At 40.5% G+C, this 12,349-nt stretch overlaps 1 protein-coding gene across 1 annotated transcript in view; it reads left to right on the top strand.

Moving 5' to 3' along the window:
* The window catches only part of LOC126470744 (mucin-5AC-like), a 293,641-nt gene that overhangs the window by 179,954 nt on the left and 101,338 nt on the right, over positions 1-12,349 (top strand). Inside the window, exon 11 of the mRNA XM_050098750.1 lies at positions 7,483-10,494. Within this exon, the coding sequence (XP_049954707.1) occupies positions 7,483-10,494 (3,012 nt within the window). The remainder of the gene's footprint in view (positions 1-7,482; positions 10,495-12,349) is intronic.

Here is a 12,349-nt window from a genome sequence, read left to right as displayed (position 1 = left end):
AACAGCTCTTGAGCTTGATTCTCACGTAAGAGTTACCTATTGTTCTCTGTTTACAGACTTCTGCAGTGGTTCTAACTTTTTGTAATTATGGAACTATATGTGTTATAAATAAGAAAATAAAATTAATAATGTAATTGTTGGAGTTCTCGGGTATGCTGCAGAACTGTGATGCAATGGTCCTTTGCTCTGTGGACTAATGCATTGTATTAACACAGAGAACGTTGCCACAGTTGAAGGACCTTGCTATAGTTTAAACTGTGGCCAGCAGCATTGGCACCAGTTTTGCTGTCAGTCAGAAATAATAATTAAAGCCAAGCAAAAAACCTTCAGCTCATCAATTTACTGAATTTCATTTCTGCTGCAACACACAGATAATATCCATTGCTGTATACTCACTATGTCGACATATCCATCCGAGAGTGACAACATACTGTAACTTTTCAGTCCATAAAACCTCCTTCCACTACTCCACAGACTAACAGAAACATTCTTTTGTGCAATTCTAAGTGGTGATGTATGTTCTTTTTTCTGATAATTGTCTGCTAGAGAGCATTGTGGTAAATGATTCTATCCCGAGTTCCTGTCCCTGAACAACATTGTAAGTTGTCTACAATAGTCGACAAGATAGTATGACCATTGATTTGCAGAGTATGCATTATATTTGGGCATTTCCTGTTGCGTAACTGCTTTGGCCTACCAGAGGAATTCAGTGTTTGATTTCAGTGTTACCGTGACACTTTCACTTTATAGTAACATTATTCGCAGTTACCTTGGTATATTTATTTGCTGTAAAATCTCTGGGAGGTTTTGAAAGTGTCAGCATTTCCTTAATCGCTTTTGGAAACACTCAGTTCTCCTGTTGTTTTCTGACGGAATGTATTTGCAGTGTTGCCCATTGAGGATGAGCGCACACACACACACACACACACACACACACGCCTTACATCATGTAGAGTACGCTAAGTAGAGCATCAGGAGACTTTTCTTAATAAAGTATATGTATATGTCACTGGCATTGTAATCTGATCTGGAGTTAACGGATTTTTTTGCAACATTGAAACTGTATTAATGTTTGTCCAAAGCAACTGTACACTACACGTATTGTGCATAAATCAGTTGTAATTGCTAATTGCATCCCTGAACTAATGAATTTCATTTTAAGTGTGCACAGTAGATGATGATGATGATGATTCCATTGTAATATTACGTTCTCATTTACCATGGCTGTACAAATGAATGTGTATTGAGCCTTATAAATTTTATTATCCTCCCTTCCTCATGTTACATATACTTACTCTCAGCACTGCTCCTCGTCTTTTATTAATAATATTTTCAAGCAAAACATTGTTACATTGTGTGGGCCAGCAGTGTTTGAGCACCACCTTCATAAATAAAGCAGTCGTTACTTCCGTGAACTGTACAGAATCGGAGCAAAAGTAGCAGTGCTGCTAAAATTGTTAAATGTTAGAACAGAGGAAAGGCTTCTGTATGTACATATTTCATTAAATATGTCATGGAATGTGTTGTTCTGATGTCATAAGCTGGATAGGTAGAGAGAGCAGGGTGTGTGTGTGTGTGTGTGTGTGTGTGTGTGTGTGTGTGTGTGTGCGCATAATATGAGTAAATCTGCTACTCAACACTTTTCTCTATGGAAAATAGTTCTCTTTCATCATACTATTGTGTAGTGTTTATTACCTACTGATTATAAGTTAGTCTCTGTGGTAGACATCTTTTTACCTAAACATAAGATTTTTGTTGTTGTTGTTCATGTCTGAACTTGTTCATAAGGAGCACATTGTTTCTGAATCTTGTTCAGTATTTTGCTATTGATACTCATCTCCTAATATACATATGTACTTGTTAAAATTATCGTGTGTGTAAATATTACCATAGCATGCAATAGAGCAGAAACATTTTGCAATAATAATTGGTAGTTTTCAATCATAATTTTTGTCCCACACACAACTCAACAATGTGTTTCGAGAGACTTTGCTCTCATCATCAAGTATCCTGACTGCGTAAAGATTTCCATACCATCTGTATTGTCAACGTACACTGTCCCTCATATCTATCCTTGACCTTAATGTTCTTGTCTTGAGAACACTTTTTCACATCACAGTAAAATCCTTTCTGTCCCACTCCATTGTTCAACCACTTTCTTGAAGTCCTTCTCTGTAGCAGGAACTTGAATCTGGAATAACCCCCTTCATTATATTAGAGAACTGAATAACATCTCCAGCTTCAGAAGACAGTTAGAGAGATATTTACTGAAGCAACAATAGTGTCTACCAATTTGCTGTAAGCACTCGTTGCCGCTGTTCATCCTTCTTTCCAACCAGATCTTCCTCATTTCCCAGTATTCTTAGCTGGTACAGTCTCCTTAAATTGTTTGCCCAGAACTCACTATATCAGAAAAGATCTATTTTGTACACAATATATATTATTTTTATATCTGCCAGTATAATTGTTGTTGTTGTTGTTGTTGTTGTAGTTGTTGTCGTCGTCATTGTCATCATCATCAATGTTAGTAGCAGCAGCAGTAGTAGAGTACTGCCAGTATTAACTTCATTAGTTCATAGTCAGTATTACTTATTCACGTTGTCACTAGAGACACTCAAATCATTTTAATAATATTTGTCATATTAAAATTGTTATTTGTTGGGTAATTATGATGTAAAAATGGCACTGTATGTGTAATATCCTGATCTGATGTTAGGCAGGACCTAATAGTGCTAATCAGATCAGGTTAAATACATAAATAAAACTTAGCTCATGAGGTGAAAATGCTAAAAAGTCAACAATGCAATTTCAGTGTTTGCAGAATTGAATAAAAACATGTTGGACTGTGTGCCCTCGTCTCACATTAAACCTTGTGCTGCTTAAGGCATGCTCTCTACATTCCGTGCTGATTGCGGGTTTTGTTATGGCTGTACTACTCGCCAAAAGCTAGTGCCTGTGCTGAGGTATGGCATTCTGGCCGATATGAAATACGAATCGTCTGATTTTAAGAAAACTATTAGGTGAAAACATTTTGCACCTCTTACAGTCTGATTTCTTCACTTGATAAAGGACTGAATTATTTTTCATGATAGGCCATCGTTCCTGTGCTGCATCAAACTAAGTACAGTAGTGCACGTAATTTTAAAGAGATTGCAGAGGTAAAAACGCATTGCATAGATTTTGTATATTGTCGATCTTAGCCCGCACATTTCTGTATGTGAAATGTAGATAAGATACAAAAATTTTATTAAAGATTGAGTGTGAAATGTCTTGTTTCATTCTCGAGGTATCGATTTTTATATCTGGCAGATGGTAACGTGCAGCATGCCCAGTTTCATTCCTTTGCGTTGGGAATCCTGTGGTTATAAAAATTGTCATACTTCATAAACGATTTGAGATATTGAAACTAGTTTTTTTGCAGATAATAGCACACAAAGAGGCATATGTGCCGTACAATAAGTACCTGAAACCTTTTTATTCACAGAAGTATGGAAGTATCGAGTCCGCAGCAGCAAGAGATCGGCAGTTCGGACGCGTACAGATGTCCGCAGCACTGTAGGAAAACTCGAGCTGTGCGTGTATACATGTCCACAGTGTTAAAATTGATGACTTCTCTCAGTGGTCATCCCATCGCACACCACACACTGCACCAGGCCACGTCATGCTGATCTGCTGTGGGCTCCCCTACTGTCAAGCTGACACTTGTGGAGAGCTCCAGGAGTTGTCGTGGACTACAGCCCACAGCATATCAATAGTACATGGCCTGGTGCAGTGTGCGGTATGAGATGGGATGACAACTGAGAGAAGTCGTCAGTTTTAATGTGAGATGAGGACACGATCCAATGTATTTTTATTCCATTTTATTTTGTGACTGCTGCAGTTGGGTTGGTAGACTCTTAAGCATTTTAACCCCGTGAGGTGAGTTTTACAGCTTGATGAAGGGAGCATTCTCTCTTGAACGCTATCTTGAGTTGTGTGTAGAACAAAAATTATGGGTGAATGCTAGCAATTATTACTGTAAAAACATAACAACCATTACCTCACATCTGCAATGGATAATATTAAATAAAAAGTAACATTTTGTTTTTTAATGTAATGATAGTTTACCAAGTTTCTTACTTAAGAATCTATTTTACCTTTAAAACAGTTGTACTACAGTGTTACGACCATCCCCAGTTTGAGATGTCGACAGTTGTTTCATTCTCTCTCTCTCTCTCTCTCTCTCTCTCTCTCTCTCTCTCTCTCCCTCTCTCCCTCTCCCCCCTCCCCCTCCCTCCCCCTCCCCCTCTCCCCCCCTTTCCCCCCTCCCTCCCTCTCTCCCCCTCTCCCTCCCCCTCTCCTCCCCTCCCTCCCTCTCCCCCCCTCTCCCTCCCCCTCTCCTCCCCTCCCCCTCCCCCTCCCCCCTCCCCCCTCCCTCCCTCCCTCCACCCCTGCCTTTCCCCCTTCCCCCCTGCCTTTCTCCCTTCCCCCCTGCCTTTCTCCCTTCCCCCCTGCCTTTCCCCCTTCCCCCCTGCCTTTCCCCCTTCCCCCCTGTATTTCGCCCCTCCCACTGCCTTCCCCCCCCTCCCCCTGCCTTCCCCCCCTCCCCCTCCCCCTGCCTTCCCCCCCTCCCCCTGCCTTCCCCCCCTCCCCCTGCCTTCCCCCCCTCCCCCTGCCTTCCCCCCCTCCCCCTGCCTTCCCCCCCTCCCCCTGCCTTCCCCCCCTCCCCCTGCCTTCCCCCCCTCCCCCTGCCTTCCCCCCTCCCCCTGCCTTCCCCCCTCCCCCCTCCCCCTGCCTTCCCCCCTCCCCCCTCCCCCTGCCTTCCCCCCTCCCCCCTCCCCCTGCCTTCCCCCCTCCCCCCTCCCCCTGCCTTCCCCCCTCCCCCCTCCCCCTGCCTTCCCCCCTCCCCCCTCCCCCTGCCTTCCCCCCTCCCCCTGCCTTCCCCCCTCCCCCCTCCCCCTGCCTTCCCCCCTCCCTCCTCCCCCTGCCTTCCCCCCTCCCCCTGACTTCCCCCTCCCCCCCTCTCCCCCACCTTCCCTTTTCTTGTCCTATTAATGTGGCCACTGGTCCAAATCCTGAGTAACCACCTTTTGCACTGTGGACAGCTGCAAGATGTGCAGGAAGAGTGTCATTGAGGTTCTGGAAGGTACCAATAGGGACGTAGAGCCATGGCCAGCTGCACTATGTTTTTCGATTTAGGATCTGTGTCATGAGCAATCAAATCAAGGTGGTCCTACATATTCTTGATTGGGTTTAAATCTGGGGATTTTTGTGGTCATGGGAGTACTGTAAATTCATCCTGGTGCTCTTCAAACCACGGATGTTCAGTGCGAGCTGTGTTACCCATTGCATTTTGCTGCTGATAGATGTCATTATGCCAAGGTGAAGCAAACTGCATGTGGGAGTGGACATGGTCCCCAAAGATACATGCATACTTGGGTTGATCCATTGTGCCTTTCAGAATGACAAGATCACTCAAGCAATGCCATGATAGCATACCCCACACCATAACATGTGCAGGATGTTCACTTTCAGACGTTTCACATCATACACGCCAACAGCCGTCTGTCTCATGGAACTTGAAACGTGATTCATCTGAATAGGCCACATGTTGCCACTTATTGGACATCCAAATGCAGTATTGGTGTGCAAATTTCAGCCTTAATTGCTGATGAACCACAGTTAACATGGGTGCATGAGCCAAGCAGCTGCTGCAGAGGCCCATATGCAGTAGTGGGCATTGACGAGACACTCTTGGTAGCTCCTTGGTTCATCTAGACGGTCAGTTGCTTAACAGCTGCACAGTTATTCGCCCGTACACATTTCAGCAGTCGTCATTCACCCCTGCCATCTAAGGCTCATGATGCACCACAGTTGCATCAGTGCCAGTTTTGGACAGCACCATTTTCCCCTGCTCAGTATACTTTAATCAACATAGTGCTTAAACAGTTAACAAATTTAGCTAGCTGTTTTGGAAATACTTCCAACCTTTACTTGAAAGCCAATGATCATGCAGATTTGAATGTTGCATAAATCACTCCCTTTCTGCATTATGACAATGACTGCACTGTTTTCAGTGTCACCCCTCCCCCCTCTACCTGCCCACAAAGTGCTCCACTGCTAGTGCTGACACACACCATCTGAGAGTGGTTATTACACTTTGACATCGAACATATGCTGTGGTCACATTAATGTGACTGAACTGTGTATATTATAGTTTAGAATTTCGTTAAAAGCTGTTATTATTGCAGTATTACCATCCTTATCTTTATCCTTAAATGTACAGAAACGTGGAGTTAGACTCCGACAGTCATTGCTTTTGTAATTAATTTAGTTTTTTGTTGTTTTACTGGCTTTTACACGGACAAATTTTGAATAATTACAGTGGATATTTTTCTGAAAGCTGTGATGAGTCCAATTAAAGAAGTTTCAAGCAACTTATTTTGGTTATAATATCAACATTCAGTGTTGATTGTTTTGTAGATATTTGAATTAAAAGCACAAAATCACTGCAGTGTGTTAGAATTTGAGGTACACTAGAGAATCTCTTGGTTATTACATTGATAATTCCAGACATTTAGTGGAGCTACTGACCTGGCTTGCAGTTTTAATTTTCAGTAAAATATTCTTATCATATAGGTTACTGAAAAGGAATTATAAACAAATTCAACCATGCTGTATTTATCATGAGTTCTCAAATAATTGGTTAGTAAATGTTTACATGCACAGTTTGTAATTTAAGTTTTGCCACTTAAGTTATTGGGAAGCTGTGTACATAGAAATATTGCAATTAATGCTGATCACTATATTTTCAGTATGTTCTACCGGATATAGGAGGTTATCTGCAAGCTCTGTATTGAACTTTGATACTAAATTACTTCTTAATTATGCATGGTAAATAGTGATCTGTCTTCATGTACACGATTATAATCCATCCTGAATGTTTCATTGAGCAAAGGCAGTGGTTAACACACTCAACTTGCATTCAAGAGTAGTCGGCTTCAAATCCCCATACAGAAACCCAGATTTAGTTTTTCTGTTGTTTCCTTATGTCAAATAAGGTGAATTCTATGACGCTAATTTTCAAAAGGGTGCACCTGATTCTCTTCTCCATCCTTGTCGTATATGAGATTGTATTCCATTGCTAATGACTTCTTTGTCGGCAAGGCATAACACTGTTGCATTCGAAATTACACAACTGCAGAAGTTTTGTAGCATTCATTTCTCTTATGGTGATTTATCCATTTTGTTGAGATACTTAGAAAGTTAATAAATGAACTATCTTTGGCTCATAATGGACATCACAGCAGCACAGTAAGTATCCCCATATTCTTGAACTTGGAAAATACAGGAATATCACTACATCATGTTGGTTATCCAGTGTACTGTTTTATTACTCCACCTGTATGTCATGTAGCTTAGATATTAAGGCAAGCCAAAGTAGAGTTTGAACTACTTAATGATGAATCATACATTAATATATACCATTGTATTTTTCCACAGCAGAACTCTCCATCGGGCTCACCACATCTTGTGTCCACAGGAACAAATACTGTTATGGCACAACCTAGCTCTGTTTCATCCTCAAGCTTGCCCACATCTCAAGTAAATCCTGTTCACTTCGTGACTGCGAGCTACAGTTCAAGTACCTCTCAGAACACACAAACATCACAGTCTGAAAAGTATCAATTACCAGCAAAACAGAATGATAGTTGTGTGAGTGGTTTGTATTCTGACCTGTCTCTAAGAAACCAGCAAAGTAGGGACATCACCTCTGAAGTTGGAGGCAATATAGAAGTAGCAGCAATAACCAGTGCTTCAAATCCAGTGACGTGTGATGCAATACAAAACAAATCCAGTGGAAATGAACTTGAGGATATTTTTGTAGGAGTCTCGGTAACAGATCAGTCTGCTATTAGTGATAAATTAGTTAATTCTCTTCCAAGCAATATGAATGTAATTGTTGCAGATGCTGTCAGTACTGTAATTCCAGCAGTTACTACATCAACAAATACTTTAACTACTGTGACTCGAGAAGCAAGTTCGGCACCTAGTTCACAGCCAGTTGGAAAATCGACACAGGTTTTGTGTACGGCAGTGGCTCCCAGTAATGTATCTAGCAGAAATTCACAAAATGAAAGTGTCAGCATTTTAATTGGTGGGAACCCAGCCATTCCACCTTCAGGTTTCATATCACATTCTGTCATACCAGCATCAAGAAGTTGTCTGCCACTAGAGCCCTCAAAATGTACAGATGGAGAAACATCCAAACAGACACTATCTGCTACATGTGATAAAGCTGTAAGTGCAAATCCTCCCGGAATCTTTAGTTCTGTCAGCCACAGTACGAGCACTAGTGTAGAACGTGTTGCAACAGGGAATGCTGCCACGACACAAACAGAAAATGTAGATGTAGTTTCAACTTCATCAGGAAATGCATTAATAGGCCCACAGGCACAACTTCAAAATAGCCAACAGTCTACTACAAGAGTTTCAGATAGACAGTCCACCTTCTTGCCAGTTTCTTCATCAGCTAGCTCTCAAAACACATGCAGTGCTCCAAAAACTTATCCTTCAGTAGATAATGCACCAACTATTTTAGGTCTCCATGCATTTCACAGTTTACAAGGTTTAGTCTCATCTGCAACACCATTGATGGCAACTATTCCACCAATCACTTCAAATGCAGCTACAACAAATTCCAGCTATGGAGGACCGTTGACATATACTGGAGCTGAACCTTTGGTAATAGCACACCACCAGAGTGGCTTGCCGTCTGTAATTACAGGACCACAACTGCTACAGTGCCTTCAACAAACACAAGGCCAACAGACAGGTTTAATTAATATGTCACATTTACAGTTAACACAAAATGCAATCAGCAAAGTTATTGGGAGCTCTACATCTAGCTTGTCATTCAATGCTGGTACGGGAACAATTTTGATTGGTGGAAATCCTGTGGAAAATTTCACAAATGCTAGTCAGCCAAAATCGACATCTGCCGCTGCAGCAGTTATAAGCAGTGCAAAATTTATTCCTCAACCATCTGTTCTCCTCCAGCAGTTAAACACTGGCTTACGAAGGTGTTCGAGTGATTCAAATTCTTCACTTTCCCTTGGAAGTCCTCCATCTGTGATTGGTTTAATCAGTCAACAGACAGCTTCTCAAACAGAGCAGACTAGTAGTCAGCCTATAAAAAAGGGCCCATCACAGGAATCTATTGAAACGCAGACTGTCTCAATAGGAGTGCAAAATTCTAATTCAAGCAGTTCCAGTTCATTGCAAGGATTTCAGAATACAGTGCTGGAAAGTACATCTCATACGAACAATAACTTTGTTTTGAATAAATTTACAAAATCGGTGCAGTATAATAGTATTCCTAGTGTGTCGCCTACTATGAGTGCTGCCAAGAAGAAGAAGAAGAGGTATGAACGAACACCACCAAAAAATGTCACGTGTGTGTCATCAGCAGGAATTTCAAGCAATAATACACTGTCATCAACAAATTGTGTGAGGAACACTGCTCAACATGTGGAAAATGGGAACCGTGTTCTCCTGTCAGTGGATTCCAGCAGGTGTGTGGTTCAAGAACGATCTGCAGTGAAACCGTGTGGTAGTCACCTTCTTGTGCCGGGTCAGAATTTTCAAAAACTCTCTGCAGAACCTGTTTCATCTTCATCTTCACCTTCATATGTTGTTTCCTCACCACAGTTCAGTGTTACGTCGAACATCAGAGCAGCAGTAGTATCAACATTGGCGTCCCCCGGCTCGGTGGTGCAGCCAGAATCGTCACACCATTCAGCTGCGCTTTGTCAGCAAAGCAATATTACTCCTTCCTCCAACATAATTCATAGAAATTTGCCTCCTGCCAGTGTTATGTCTAATGTAAATAAAAATATATTACAACAGACAAACATAATTCCTGCAACAAATGTAAATAAAGGTAACAGTCATTTTACTTCAAGTCAGGAAATGAGAAATTCATCATCACATCAAGTTCCGTCCATTGTACAGACGAGTTTATCAACGAATAGTCTGATGATAAGCAATCAGCCTGAAATTTTACAGGTTTCTTCTAGCTCAGTTACTGTTATAAGTAATGGAATAACAAGCACATCTGAAATTGCTCAAAGGAAGCAAGGCGATAATCAGCGTGCAGTGGTGCAGGTTAATAACTCCCAGCAGACAACTAACTCTACTGGTGGACAGAGCCCTGTTAAATTTGTGACTGTACAAGATGAACATCAGCAGGCACCAGCAACACAAAATGCAAATCCTACAGCATGTTCTATTGGAAACCCACAGCAAACACTGAACAATCAGTTATCTCTGAATAATATGAATCCTAGTGTGCCTCATCTAGTGCCAATTCCCTCTAACTCCATTGCGGTTCATCCGGGATCATCACATGGTCTTCAGATACAAGCAGCGGGAACTACAGGGAGTCACGGTCTTTTGCCTGGAAGCATCATTCAGAAAGTGCACACCATTCAACTCACTCCTCAGAATCAGAAGGTAAATTCAAGATTATTATTTATATGAAGTAGAAATAAGAAAATTTTGACACAACACTTCATGTTGTGCCACAGTGTTTAGTTTCATTTACTTTCTCATGTTATCTAATTAAGAAAAAACAGCATGTCATCCACACAAAATTGATTTCACTAAATGTATTTGTATGAACTCTAAATGTCTTTAGCTTTTATATCACCACATTATTTTTGTTTCACTTGTGAATGTTTCTCTAACAGCCTCTTGATGTAACATTTTTCGCATTTTACTGTGATAGTGTCTTATAAATTGTTTCTGAAATTGTAGTTAATGACAATGTGTGTTCCTAAGGTGCTTTAGAGTCATTAATCTCTCACTAAAATTCTTAATAACATTAATCTATTTTTCCTCTTACTGAGTATTAGCTCATAACATTTTGCTTTATGGTTTAGTTTGGACCAGTTTCCTCTTTATCAGCTCCCTTATTACCACATCCTATTGATATCCTTTAGTTAGCCTCCAAGGAGAGAACTTTAGTTAGAAATCTGCTGAATTTGGTGGTGGTGGTGTTACGTTATGGCTGAATTTTTTTGTGTTAGCTTCACGAGTTGACCCTGTTAACACTTACATATTCCTTCTCAAAGGTTGAGACTGACACATCAGCCCTGAATACTGGAAGAGAACCGAGCCTTAATATTTATTTAAGGGTAGCTATTGTACATAGTTGTAAAAATTATGAAGATTTGATCTCAAATGCATTCCAACTGAAAACTGTAAAAGTAGTATTACATGCAGGAGATAATGTCAGTAACACTCTATGGAACTGAAATTTTTCTCATATTAATTTCAGTTTTCTTTTGGCATGATTTCTGAAAATCTTCTCTTATGCTCATGTTCAAACAACCAAACACATGCACAGCCATCAGCCCAGTATTAAATAGTGTCATGAGAGCAGAGGTAAAAGATTGAGAGGAAAAGTTAGACTTGTGCTGGAATATGTGCCATATGTGATTACACAATATTAGGGACCTTAAAAATTCACATTTTGCAATAAATGTGAATATAGATGTTAATTCAGCCTCAAAATTCAGAAACACAAAATCATGTAATAAATGCTATTTCATAGTGAAATGTGTCCAGATGAAATATTTTATCAGAGATAGTTTGAAGTAGCTTTATTTTTTCTATATAGGTTTTGAAAATGTAAACAATTTTCAGTTATTGGTATTGCATATAAGAACACATTTGCAAAATGGCGTATCAGTGTGCTCGATGTTCTTGAATGCTGTGTTAGTTATGAGTGGTTGAATGGCCTCTTATACATACCGCATAATGCAATCTACGACTCATCCATCCTAGCATCTCAGAACAAAGGAGCATGTACATTTATCTACTAGCTACATTTCAAAAATTGTTATAATCACTATGTTTCCATGTGACGCAACTTAATGCTTTTTGCTTTATTTTTTACATGTTAAGGAATGAAATGATTTTACAAAACTGGTCAAATATTTTGGCTCAGCTTTTCTGGTTTCTGATTTAGTCGGCACAATGGCTGATTCTCTTCAGTTGAATATTGGAGGTAGACAATTTCATGCTTAGTCTAGTATTTCTACTTCTCCTTCACTGCACAGAAAGTTCCCTTCATCTGCATTAGCTGAAAATTGTTAGTGGTAAAATGTATCCTGACAATCCAAGCATGTTTCAGAAACATTTGCTTGTTTGCAGGGAAGAAAAAATAGATTTTGAAGTTGAAATCCAACAACTAGAACTGCACTGCCAGAATTGATATTGTAGTGATTACATGACCCACCAGAAGCGGAATTGGAAAATCGATTTACGAAATACAATTTTGGGAGTTCCTATGGTGACATAGTGA

The sequence above is a fragment of the Schistocerca serialis genome, chromosome 3 (genome assembly GCF_023864345.2).
Source record: "Schistocerca serialis cubense isolate TAMUIC-IGC-003099 chromosome 3, iqSchSeri2.2, whole genome shotgun sequence".
In the NCBI taxonomy this organism is placed as follows: Eukaryota; Metazoa; Arthropoda; class Insecta; order Orthoptera; family Acrididae; genus Schistocerca; species Schistocerca serialis.
Note: the sequence above shows the minus strand (reverse complement) of the source record. Positions and strands in the feature narration are given on the sequence as shown.